Source organism: Pseudochaenichthys georgianus, chromosome 6 (assembly GCF_902827115.2).
Source record: "Pseudochaenichthys georgianus chromosome 6, fPseGeo1.2, whole genome shotgun sequence".
NCBI lineage: Eukaryota > Metazoa > Chordata > Actinopteri > Perciformes > Channichthyidae > Pseudochaenichthys > Pseudochaenichthys georgianus.
The window spans coordinates 39,822,085-39,836,007 of record NC_047508.1 but is presented as its reverse complement, the minus strand read 5'-3'; the positions used below and the strand labels follow the sequence as shown (position 1 = coordinate 39,836,007).

The following is a 13,923-nucleotide window of genomic DNA, read 5'->3' as shown; positions in this document are numbered from 1 at the left end:
ATAACAGCAAGCAGACGTATTTTACTTTTGGGTTGTAATGGGAGCTATACGATAGAGCGTATCGTGCACAGCCCCTCCTCTCCTCACATGTACAGTGGCTGCTTTGATTCCACACAAAGCGCTCTCAGATTAGGCGGGATTAGAGCCCACACCGACTGGGCGTAACGTGAGACACAAGAGACTGAAAGGGCTTCAGGGAAAGACAGATGGAGACCGGGCTGAGCGGCTGGTACCAAAACCCTACACACATCCCGCTCTGGCATTAGAGTCAGGGTCTGTTTTCTTCCCCTCGCACTGCTGCTTTAAAACCGGCAGAGACTCTGAAGAATCCATCTCGTCTGCTGAACACTATTCACTTTTTAATAAGATAATTATTATGGAAAAAAAAAACACAATTTAGTGTAATTTCCCCCGAGTGTATCGGCACATTAGCATCCTAATGTGAAGAATTTGTATATCATAATTATGTCTGCTATAAATAGAAAAAATAGCTTCTCCTCCAACCTAATGGACTTTTGACAGCACCGCGCTGCACATGACGACAGGTCTGTGTTAAAAAATACTGACCAAAAATCGAATATATAATCACTAGTCAAGATTTGTTATTTTTCTGAGCACCAACAACCTCGTATCTATCTGCTGCATATATTTCTACTTTGTTCCTTTCTCTCGACGTCCTTCCAATCCCCAATAGCTTTTGGAGGTTTTAATTAAAAGCTAGAATCAATTAATAAATGAAGGAAATTCTAGCTAGAAAATATCAAACCTTCTTGAAGAAAAGGAACAAAAAAAGCTCATAGAAGAATGCTATATGAGCATTAATGTGTGTGTGGTACAGCCTCCTGTTAACTAACACATGATCTCATTTACTAACACACACTACAGTACAACGTTTTTAAATTTCACCCCCAAAAGTGTGCCTTAATATTTCGCCTTTAGGTAGTGGGATCAGTATAGTGAATCAAGGGATACAGTCCAATGTATTTACTGGCAGTGGATCCTCTCGACCCAGAACTGTGAAAGGATCCAGACTTCTGTTGCTGTATATCGGCAGCATGTGAGGCTCAGGATGGGTTAAGCTAATATATGAACAACTATCAACACTGCGTTCATGTTTGAAACAGCAACTCTCTGCACATACAAACATATTCCTGCACTTTAACTCTATCTGCGTATTGAAGTATGAATGCTTGTTGTTCGTATGTCTCCTGAATGTTGTACGTCTCTTGTTTGTTTTTTCTGTATTTTTGATGGCACTTTATAATCAATCAATCAATCAGTGGTCTTCACAGTGTGTACAGAATATCAGTATGACAATACGACACCCTCTGTCCTTAGACCCTCTGTCCTTAGACCCTCTGTCCTTAGACCCTCTGTCCTCAGACCCTCTGTCCTTAGACCCTCACATCGTACAAGGAGAAACTTCCAGAGAAAACCCACAGTTTAAAGGGAACATGGAGAAACCTCAGGGAGAGCAACAGAGGAGGGATCCCTCTCCCAGGACGGACAGACGTGCAATAGATGCCGTGTGTAAAAAACACAAAAAAGGAGTAGCTCTACTCATCTCATTGTACCTGTATAATGACAATAAAGGATTATATTCTACTGAGCAAGACTGAGGGTGGAATACACCTATTATCACATGGTGGACGATGTGCAGGCTTTCAGTCATCTTTGGGCTGCTCAGGAGTGTTTATGCCGGCGGGTAGAGAGCGGATTCTTAATTTCTAGTGCTTTTTGATTGTGTCCTGGCTGTGTGTTTTCTACCAAGACCCTACTGAGCAACACATCCACTGAGACTGGGATGACCTTGAGTATTGCTCTGGACAACATCTCTGGCTCTGGTTCTCTCCTCCCTTTGCAGAGGCCTTTTCAGAAACACACTCTTCCCCAACAAGTGCTCAGCATGTCCTCCACTCCAGCCAAACCCAAACAGAGGTGAAGCGTTAGAAGTCCGCAGCGTTCGAGTGCCGTCCTCTCTCTGCCCCGTTTGACTCGAATGAACCCAAACCCAGCAGGACGATTTTAACCGATGGTGGAGACGTCTTCTCATCTCGCTGTAACGGAGCGTCCACACTACAGCTCCAAAAATAGCTTGGAGCTGGGCGTGTCTGGAGCTTGGGGATTTTATTCAAGCAACACGGCCAACAACCAATCACATGAATCTCCCGCCCCCGACATACAGAGCAAAAAACCCCAGGGATTTTATGGGAGCAATATATATATATATATAAACTCCCCAAACAGGCGAAAACCTACCAGTTTCCCCCACTGTCTCTGCCACCTCCCTCCATGCCTGGTTCCTCCGGTTTGTATCCCGGTAGGTGAAGAGGGTCTGCTCATACAACACCGGGTGATTCGCTACGGCGATAGTTAGTTTCTCCTCCGACTTTTTTTGAAATATAGAAATGAACGGCGGGATATCTCTCCCAGCTTAGACGCGGTTTGATTGGCTACGGCTTCAGCTGTCAGATTTTGGGAAACGGGATTTGATTGGCTGGCGCTGGCTACTCCGGCGTCCAGGCGACCAGAAGTTGAACAATGTTCAACTTCTGGTCGCCTGGGTCGCCTGAGACGCCTCGCTCTGCTACCCACAATTCAGTTCGGCGAAAAAGCGCGGCTACGTGACGTCACCCCATTGAAAGTGAATGGGCAGCTTGGAGCAACTTGGAGCTTTGGACGCTGTCGACGCTGTAGTGTAGACGGGCCGTAATTCAAACCGCTCATCTTCACAGCTGCTGCCTGTCCCCTCTGATCCCTCACACTATATTTGATGAAACCAACGATACAAAAAAACAGATCACACTCCCAACCGACTGATTCTGGGCTGGATGTAGCCTCCAAACATTCAGTGAACTCAGGAAGCTTTGCTTGTTTTTATTCCCCCTGTTACTCGTGCATAAGGCAGGTCATGACACGTGTAGAATTATAAGAGGGGTGACATTTGGACAGTGTCCCACGAAGAATGTGAAATGAGCTTGTAGGGTTGGACATCATACTAATTTGCCATCCTGACCACGTAGAATACGTCAATGAATAAAGGTTAACGTTGCTAATGAGCACAGGGAAGTTGCTGACATAAATAAATGTCTTTTATGCTTGATTTCTGAATTTTGCATCGTCTTCCAAGAGTTGTATAACTTTCTGACCTAAAGCTGAACTGCTAACAGTCTGGTGACGCAAGCTTTTCGTCCAACAACAACAACATGATATCATGAAACGCCTTTCGGGCTGTTTGGAAATATTACTCCTGTTCTCAAAACAATCTTGTTTCGACAGAGATGCTGCTCACCGATCCACAAAGTGAAAACCTTATTTTTGTTATTCATAATCTGATCATAATCTCCGGATTCTTGGATGTGCAAAAATCACTTTAATTATCAAACTTCTGCTGTGACCAAAGACTTGACCTACCGATAGTTTTTCGTATACATTATAACTTTGGATACATGATGATACAGGTTTTTGTAAACGATTACTTGATTGTACATTCAACTATTGACCATTTATTATTTTTAAATCAATTTTTTTGGATTAATATATATATATATATTTATTTTTTTTATTAAATACTGGAATATTGTGAAAACACTCTAAGCTCCAAAACTCTACATGCGATTATATAAACATGAATATATAACGACAAACTCACAATTGAAAAGCTGCAAACATAAAATATTTGACATTTTCCCTCGATACATTTCTAATAAACTGATGCTGAATATTCTGTCTATTGACTAGTCTTTCATCACCAACAACATTATACTGTTATGAATCCAAAAATAAAAGGCAATACATTTTCAAATGCATTTTGAAACACGCCCCTCTGTCTCCACAGTGTGAGGTCTTTTTATATTGTGTCCTGGAGATGGGTTCCTGTTCATTAACACACCAGGGTGAATGCTTTCCTGTGTTTTCTGACTTTATTGCAACCGACTAACATCGCAGTTAACCTCCATATTGTTACCACATCACCTCCGACACAAATGTGGACGGACCCTCAGCCATGACACTTCTCTCTCTGTTAAAACCATCTTCATCATGTCCGCTGCAGTGACAGCCGGCATTTTGAGACATAAGGGCGGTGACTGCTGTGGAATTCATTTTGTCAAAGTGTCAGACCCATCAAATATCCAGCAGCCGAGTGTCAACAGTCAGCAGGAGGAGAATCTGCAGAGACACAATGACAGATTCTCCTGGAGAACCCCAAGATAACGTGCTTGGTCAGAAACCCATTTCTTTGCACTTTCTTCCTGTGAAAAAACACCAAAAGGCATCCAAGTGTGTGTGTACCAAGATGTATAATCAACTTTAAGGCACATTTAAATTAGATTGTGGGTTCCGGGCACTGGTAATTTCCCTTTTTCTCTGTCACGTAATAATCTATAAGACCCTCAATTGTCTTATTTCAGTTTGTGCTCTCTGGTAATGGGAAGTTGGCACGCTCTCTAATGCGAGGCTCAGTGGTGCCAACATGTATCGAGCTTCAGGCTCAATTGTTTTCTTATTTTAAACTATGCCTTGCTTCTTGCCCAGAACAAGAAACCCCCTCAATCACCTGCTGCATCGTACAGTACAGTGGTCTGTAATCAAGAGAAGACGCATTCATATTCACTCATTCTGATAGTGACTTTCTTTAGTTCAGTTAACCGAAAGTGTGTATACTGTATATGAAGCTCAGCGCAAGTTCGACCGTCTTTATATATCCTGCCATTCACATATGTCCATCTTACTACGCTCATCCCTCCAATCAGCGATCAGGGGCGTTCACTCCATCTAAACCAGTGCTTCTCAAAGTGTGGTCCGCGGAACCCTGGTGGTCCGTGAGTATATTGGTAACATTTCACATTTGAAATCAATTTATTTATTTAAGTTTTTCGCACTCTCGCGGGAATATCTCCGCAATGGAACGAGCTTAAGTTTCACTTTCGATTGCATGATATAGCCCCGATAAACACCTCCATCACACATATTGCCACTTGTTTGTACAATTTTCAGGAAATTTGTAAAAAACGATGTGTTTTTGGATATTTGTTGAATCAAATAAAAATGAATAATATTTGGTCATTTGCTGATTAAAAATTTAAAAACAATGAAATGTGTTTTAAACATTTTACACAGGAGCATAAATTTAAATTTTACGAGACATTTTATGGACTGTTCTTCCATAAAGTGTCAATAAAGTGCTTTGCCTCTGAACACAGTGTCTTGCCACTAGTGTTGCACGGTGTACCGATACTTGAAAGGTACCGCGATACCCTTTCGTTAAAAACGGTACGATTCCTCCGTTTCATTAGTATCGGTACTTTAAGAATGACGGGGAAAAGTACTCCCGTGAAAAAGCGCCGTTTTAATAAGAGCCGTGTGTGTTCAGCGCTGTGTGTTCAGCGCTCTGCTTCCACTCCCTGCACTGCAGCCGTGCCTGCAGTCCCGCTCCTCTCAAGCAGGTTCTAAGTCCCTCCCCTCTCTCGTGCACGCGGCCACGCGCTAGCTGCCAGAGCATGTGAGAAAACGAGAAGCATGGCTGCAAGTGGGAGTGCAACTGCCGCTGCGCCTCGGCTTGTTGACAAAAAAGACGCCAGAAGTCTGTGAACGGGCCGTTCAGGTGTTCAGAGCAGAGCTCCCTGTCGGAGCGGCAGAGCGTGATGTGCACTGAAAAGTGTTTCTGTCGCAATATTATCGTTGAGCAAACTTAACTAGCAAACTAGCATCACTATCTGCTAACGTTAGCTTTAGCCTTCGTTTTCTATTAGTTTTTTTCATAGGCTATAAACGGAGGTGGTATAAGTATATATCTTGTACTTGAGTAAAAGTAGAAGTACCCGGGTCTTGTACTTGAGTTAAAGTAGAAGTACCAGAATGTACGAACAATCCTGCAATCAAAATGTTCCTCAAATAAAAGTACAAAAGTATTATCATCAAAATATAGTTAAAGTAGCGACAGTAAAAGAAGAAGTACTCAGGTCTTGTACTAGAAGCACCAGAGTGTAGGAATACTCTGTTACAGTAAAAGTACTGCATTCAAAATGTTCCTCAAGTAAAAGTATTAAAGTAGCGACAGTAAAAGTAGTCATTGTGCAGATTGGTCCATTTCAGAATAATATATATGATGTGTTTTATAATGATTGATCATGAAAGTGTTCTCAAAGCTGGTAAAGGTGCAGCTAGTTTGAATCTTGTGGATTCACTCCAGGTGGAACTAAAGTCTGATTTAACACTTGATTATATTTCACATCATTCATCCACATCTGTGAAGTAACTAAAAGGGATTAATACATGTAGTGGAGTAAAAGTACACCATGTACCTCTGAACTGTAGTGGATTAGAAGTACAAAGTAGCAAAAGAAACATTGAAATACTTAAATAAAGTACAAGTATCTCAAAATTGTACCCAAGTAGTACTTGAGTTTATGAACTTAGTTACTTTACACCAGTGGCTATACAGATAGAAAGACTAAGCCTTGCACAGAGGCATGAAAATACATTTTCAAAATGCTCAACAGTGCTGCCAAAATGTTAAACTCACTGCTACACAATTAAAATAAATGCTTTTATATATATTTATATTAGATGTGACTCTTTGGGGTTTCTGTTCTTAGTAACACTGCTGCTTTAGTTGTTCTGACTGCTAAAATCATCTGTTATTCCTAATTTTAAAGCCGATATTCCGTGTTTCCCTTTTTTTAAGAAAAGTATCGAAAAAGAATCGGAATCGCAATTCTTGACTTGGTATCGGTATCGAAACCAAAATGTTGGTATCGTGACAACACTACTTGCCACTCACTTACTTTAAAACCCCTACCATTAAAAAAAGTGTCCTTCCTTTTACAGTAATTACCTCTCACTCTCTCCTCGCAGTTATTTCTGCCCTGGCTTCAGATGAAGTTTAACACTCATCTCTAAAAATCTCATCCTTATTCCTGACCAGCAAGAAAGTCATTTAATTACCTGACGAAGAAGAAGTAAAGATGACAGCGATAGCGCCACTGTAATAGATTTTATTGCTGGGTGTCAACGGTCCCACACATTATTCAGTGCACGTTCAGAGATTAAAGTGCGGTCAAACACACTCTGCCATCCAAATATTGGAAAAGGATTAGCTCTTATGTTAAGTCAATTATGAGTTGTTGGAAGTTGTCAAATGACTAGGCCTTTGAATAGGACAAGCATGATATAGCACTTTGCCTGTATGTGTGTGCATATGTGTGTGTGGGTGCATGTGTGGTAGTGTGAGTGTGCGTGTGTGGTAGTGTGAATGTGAGTGTGTGTGTGTGTGTGTGTGTGTGTGTGTGTGTGTGTGTGTGTGTGTGTGTGTGTGTGTGTGTGTGTGTGTGTGTGTGTGTGTGTGTGTGTGTGTGTGTGTGTTGTGTGTGTGTGTGTGTGGGTGTGTGTGTGTGTGTGTGTGTGTGTGTGTGTGTGTGTGTGTGTGTGTGTGTGTGTGTGTGTGTGTGTGTGTGTTGTGTGTGTGTGGTGTGTGTGTGTGTGTGTGTGTGTGTGTGTGTGTGTGTGTGTGTGTGTGTGTGTGTGTGTGTGTGTGTGTGTGTGTGTGTGTGTGTGTGTGTGTGTGTGGGTGAGTGTGTCTGTAGGGATGAGGCAAAGACGTTCAGACAATCTGCTCCATTTACTTCCTGCTGGGCCACCAGCCCGAATCCATTTACATCTCTGAGCCGTTGTGAGGCTGACAGCCCTGCACACGCCCTGCACACGCCCTGCACACGCCCTGCACACACACGTGCACACACATACAGTCCAGTATATAGTAAAGTAAAATCCCAGCTTGCAGGTTACTGTGCTGCACACAGGTGGATATGTCTGCGGTGTCTCCGTAGTGTGAAACTGTGTCATGACCTTTGTCACTCACTTTCCTTCAGTTCGTTGGGTTCTCTTTGGCAAACTGTTTAAATGTGAAATATTATGCTAAATTCAATATGTCACCTCTTCTTGTGTTCTTGCATCCTTAAAATAAAACGGTTAAAAAAAAAACTGATATAAACACACCGTATCTAGAAATTATTCAACATAAAATGACTGAGCATTGCATGTTAGCAACAACAAGCATTACAGGGCATTCATAACGTATTTATAACTTGTTCATTTCTTGCACTTAGCCATTATGTTCAGCCTAATGACACCTCCCATTGATACCTCAAACACAGTAGAAACACCCACTCGGAAGGCACTTCATTAACAGTACACACACACAGAAATATAATCAATACTCTGCCATCACAGGCCGTTCTTAATTAGCTTTCTCGCTCACCTCCAGCCTTCGTGGTCGAGAGACACTGCAGGCTTATACTGGATTAACGGAACAAACAACGGAGTCTGGCTAAAGACTTCCTCCACCAGCGAACAAGCTATTTGTCATTTGAATGTAAACACTGGATTAAGTGGAGGAAAAGGGGGCGGAGCCTGACTGTTGACAGGTGAGGGAATCATTAACTGGAGCGACCTCGGGGGAAGATCAATGAACTTTAAACTGAGTTCATCTCTTTTGCTTGTGCTTATATCTTTTATGTTCTTATAATTTTAAGCCTTTCTTATTAAAATAGCAGATCAGAAGAAGGATCACAAATGAAGCATTTTATTATTATATTGGATTGACAAAGCAATATTGCAGCCTTATCGTTTTCTCCTCCAAAGAAAAAAAAGGATCTCATTTCAGTGCTTCCTCGCACTATGACAAATGTTCCCTTAGCGGCAAACAGAAAAGCATTTCCCTGATTTGTCAATATGATGTAGGCGTTAACTTCCATATTTTACTAAGCAGTACATGTTCCACGATGCAGAGGAAAGTGCAGGTGAGCAGAAAATCCCTCAGAGGACTGTAAATAAAAAAAACGAGCATTGAAAATCAAGATGGGAAATGGGGCCCAAATGACATTGAAGCAACAAGGAGGACGCCGATTAGTTAGCAAAAATAAGCACTGAGAAGGATAAATACGACGCTGATTAAATCTCCTGAAGCCATCTAGTTAGTTTCTCCTGCATTTTAAGCAACCACATTTCAGAAATGGACTTTAATTCACGAGGTGATTGGGCTTTGGGTGGAATATTCACGATGTGAGTCAGAGCACTTCACCATAAGAGACTCGAGTGGGAGTGAGTAGCGATGGTTAGTCTGTTTTGGAGCTCAGGGCTATTTCCTGGATTCCTGTGCGCTCTCTCTTTCTCTCTTTCTTTCTGCCATGAGCTGGCTGATCCGACAGGTCATTGACCTGCCCAGAGGTCTGAGGTACGACTCACTCATCAGCTAAATCCCTCTGCCCCCCCAGTGCAGACCACCCCTAATGCTCTGTATTTCTACTGCAATACAAGCAGAACAAAAAAAAAAAAGCTTTTGGATTTAAGGCATACAATATGGCCTGTATCTTTGCTTTGACTTATAATGCTTGAGATACATGAGTTTTGTGTGTTAAAGAGGACATGATGCTAATTGTCAAGCTCATATTAGTATGTAGTGTCTCTCCTGTGACATGTCTACATGCTTTAATGTTCAAAAAGCTCTTTATTGTTCTCATACTGCCTGTGCTGCAGCACCTCTTTTCACCCTCTGTCTGAAACCAGAGCCCAGTCTGATTGGTTAGCTGGCTGGCTCTGTTGTGATTGGTCAACCGCTTAGAGATGTCCCGCCCCATAGCATATCATTTTCAATGTGTTGGAGCGCCAGCCAATAGAAGAGCAAGTGTTACATTGTGATGATATTATGTCACGGAAGTAAACAAAGTATTCCAATGGAGGCGTTTCAGGCACTTTCAATTTAACATACAGGAAAGAGAAAAACCATAAAAGGGCCTCTTTAAGCAATGTAGATTTACGAACAAACCGAGTTAATAAACACATGAAAATCACATGTGCACAAATGAATAGATAAATCCAGAAACACACAACTACTGATGTTATATAATGCATGTGCTTGCTCACATTCACGCTAGCACAGAAGTATATTTGGCATAAATATATATTCATAATGTATCATCCTATTCATTTTTAAAAACATGTCCTCATTATGCTCAAACACTAAGAGATGGTATAAATAACTAGTAATGGTGAATCAGTATTCTGATGGTTGGGCTCCAGCAGCCTTTAGAGGTTAGAGCCTCTTACAGTATCCGACAGAGAAAGAGATCGGGGGTCTGCCCGCCCCTCGGGGAACGAGGATTGATGGAGCTCATTTGAGACTGGGTCACATCTGAAACCTTGTGATAAATGTAATGATGTCACTGCTGCTGAGAGAAGACCAGCTGCATGACATGAGGAAAAATATGTGATAACGTTGAATATCGAGATAACGATATTATTGGAATTACCTTATTATTAAACTGTTTATTGAAATATTAAAATATTCTCAATTGTGCATTTCTGCTACTTTTAGCATACTTCTTAACTGAACATTGAACTGTAGACAAAAGAAACACTAAGGAAAAATAAGAATAATTTAAAGCATTAGATAAAAGTTTAAAGAATAGTTTTATTTCAAAGTGAAACTCTGTTATTATTATTAGATTAATTTGAACAATTAAGTCAGTGTTCATTCATTTCAACTAAAATAAGCAAAAATTCAAAAACTTGTGAAGTGAAACGTGCCAATTGTACACTAAAACTTCTTAATCAAAAGTACTCAATTACCTGCCTTGTATTACTTTTAATTGATTTAATTACAAGAAAACTTTATATATCTTGATATAGTTATCAAGATCTGAAATTATCAATATAGAGTGTAGGTTGTTAAAAATACAGTATGGCTAATCAACTCAACATCCTTACTCTAGGAGTGTTTTGGAGGGATAACTACACCTTGGTTCTTAGGAAAACAATTACAGTTTGCTTATATCATCATAATGACCTACAAACATGCCTTCCCATTCACTAACTTGTATTCTTCTGCCACACAGGCAAAACCTGTTTCCTGGTTCTGTTAAAACGAGGGCCAAACCTACATTCCTGATGAACCAGTTGGGTCACAACCTCTGTTCAGGAACGATTAAACCCTCCAACACCTTGGATTACTTTACAATGAACAAGGATGAATCAGATAAGATTAACCGGATCAACAACTGTCCCAAACGGCACTTGTGAATTCCAGGGGAAAAAAAAGAAGTTGTACTCGCATTGACCCCTGAGGGACACCAAAGATTAACGTCAATAGAATAACTTTCATTGCAGATGCACTGAATCTTGTCCCAGTGCCAACATAATAAATACTTAATGAGATACAAGAAGCCCTAACAAGTAACAGAGATGTAAAAGCATTTCAAATTGTTTTTGGCAGACGTTGGAGTTTTGGTAGCGTACCTGCAGGGTGAATGGTAGAAGGGATATCCATGATGAGGAATGTGATTGCAGTATCCAGATTGATTCCACATGATGCCTCTTTTTGTTGACGATAGTTCACAAGTACTGCCGCTTTTTCTTTCTATTTCTAGTGCTGTGGAATCAGACACAGAGTCACATTAATCAGCGTCTCGTCTCCTGCCTCTCGAGTGGCTCCATGGGGAGGAAAACGAGAGGAGGTGGCGCTGGGTTTGAGAGCAGGGATTACCGAGAGATGAGGTGAGAAAATGAGCTGAGGGGCGAGCTCACACAAGGTGGGGATGATGTCAGGTGAGTCAAGTCTGGTGTGGGAAATGAACACCTGGAAATGAAGTCGACTCAGCAGAGTCTCAGACGACTGCCCCAGGTGAGGTCTGACATCACAGGTTACTCCTTTAATTCAGCCTGCAGCAAGTCATTTCCCCTCCCGTCTCAGGTGTAATCAGGTTGAACAGATGTCTTTGAGGTTAACCTTCCCGAGCTGTATCTTTTTGCCTGTTAAATCATGCGTAATGTGTCTCAACCTGCCATCTCAATTATTAAACTTCCAGGGTTTCCGACTCTCGGGAGCAGATCAAACGGTGTTCAAGACGAGATTTCAGAGACCTCCGTTTCACCAGCCATCCTGATGCAGAGCAGGATCTGTTTATCTCTTTTGCACCGCACGTGTAGTAAATTCCTTCCAAAGTTCACAAGCTCTATAAATCCATCTCCTCTTGACTTGAACAGGTTTGAAATCCACAGCACCTGCGTCCCTCCGCTGCTTTTTAGTTTGTCTCTGAGGCGAGCCGGCTCCGGCACATACGCTTGTTTTTCCAATCAGAGGCTTCCCACCGGCTCTTCACCCTCACGAAACAACAGCGCTGAGTGACTGAGCATACTCAGAGAGAGAGAGAGAGAGAGAGAGAGAGAGAGAGAGAGAGAGAGGGAGAGGGAGGAAAGAGGGAGGTGGCACAGAGCGAGAGCGAATTTGTCAGGAATGAGAGCAAGAAAAAAGACGAGAAAGAGGTAAACAGAGCAGAGCTGCATTCCTGTTCCTGCCTCACGCTCATCTGGCAGGGTACCCACCGCTGAGAGAGAAGTGAGGAAGAGAGGGAGAAAGGGAGAAAGAGAGAGGAGGGGGGATGAAGTGAGGAGAGAGGGAGAGACCATGACGGTGTTTACATGCACACACAGAAAATCTGATTGCATGGTAATTTAAGATCTGTATGTAAATCTGTCAGAGCGCATGTAAACACCTGGCTAACCTGAGCCAGGGCCATCGTGATTGTTGTCAGCTGTTCAGACACGATATAGTATGCAAAGCACTCGGGTTTTGTAAACAGAGGAAAAAAGGGAAAATATGCTTCACCTTAAATTGCATTTTTTCAGCTACTAAATTATCAATTTCTGCAGGTGTAGGGTCTGAGAGGTTTTCAGTAGCTTTAAAAGCTCATCGGAGAAAAAATAAATATTTTCTCTTTGCTGGAAATGTTTGCAACTCATTGGCATGCAAGTGAAAAGATTAGAGGACAAGTTGATTATCCAGCAACGTTGTTGATAACAAAACTCTTGTCAAATGTGAAGAAATTCATTTGTTTGGGTATTGTTATTTGATACCAGTGCCCATACAATACGTACATTTATGTACTATTATTAAGAGACCATGACGGTGATTACATGCACACAAGAAATCTGATTGCATGGTAATTTACCATCTGAATGTGAATCTGCCAGCGGTGCTATGATTGATGTCAGCTGCAGATGTGCAGACACTGTAAACTATGCAAAGTAGTCTGGTTTTGTAAACAGATATCTCCGGAAGCATATGTATTCGCCTCAAACGCATTTAGATAAGATGACTAATAAGACAAAGGTTGGGTATTTTTATTTATTACACGTTTCTTTACTAATATTAAAGTATTGAATGCGTTTTTTTTTTAATCCAATTAAATTGATCTTTACATCGAAAAATAACAAAAACATTGGTCTTGTATAACACTTGCTATAATTTGATAATATATGTCATCTCCAGCACTAAAGTAAATGGCATATTGTCATATATACAATGTAGTAAGTGTTATAGTGTCTTTTGTATATTTGAATTAAGTGTAAATACTTTATCCTTTTAAATGATGAATGGTTTTTTTACATTTTCTTTTTATAGTCGTTATATTTTGGACCTTCTCTTACAACTTGTTTTCTTATGTTGTTTCGTACCAGGCAATAAACTTGATTCTGATTCTGTGAGAAAATAAACAAAAGACAAAAGTAAATAGAAAGGAAGGAGAGCTAAAGTCAGACACACACTGAGCAGCAGGTTATTCAGTGTGACTCAGACCTCCAAATCAGCTCCTGAAGCAGTAGGTGAGAGGGCAGCTCTGAGCAGCTCTGAGCAGCTAAACAGAGACGATTCCCTGGAGAGATGCACTACTCCACTGCCCTACTAATCAGAGCCACAGACCTGACCTGCTACAAGGACGACTCCGTGCACCTGGGAACAGACGGGGACTCTGGCAAAATGACAGCTTCACTCACTGCGGGTCAAAGTGCAGACGTGTAATCTGATATGAAGACAGAGTTCCCACGGGGAGGCGCTGGCTTGTTAGGCTAAAACCACACTGGATTAAC

The 13,923-nt window shown here is 41.4% G+C and overlaps 1 protein-coding gene across 3 annotated transcripts in view; it reads right to left on the bottom strand.

The window, feature by feature from the left end:
• Positions 1 to 13,923, bottom strand: part of plekha7a (pleckstrin homology domain containing, family A member 7a) — a 177,604-nt gene that overhangs the window by 117,152 nt on the left and 46,529 nt on the right. The window contains exon 1 of one of the 3 annotated variants that reach the window (XM_034084275.2): positions 11,296 to 12,162. The exons of the other annotated variants lie outside the window; for them this stretch is intronic. Coding sequence (XP_033940166.1) covers positions 11,296 to 11,366 — 71 coding nt within the window. The 5' untranslated portion in view covers positions 11,367 to 12,162. Of the gene's footprint in view, positions 1 to 11,295; positions 12,163 to 13,923 lie in introns of those variants that run through there. 3 annotated transcript variants of the gene reach the window in all.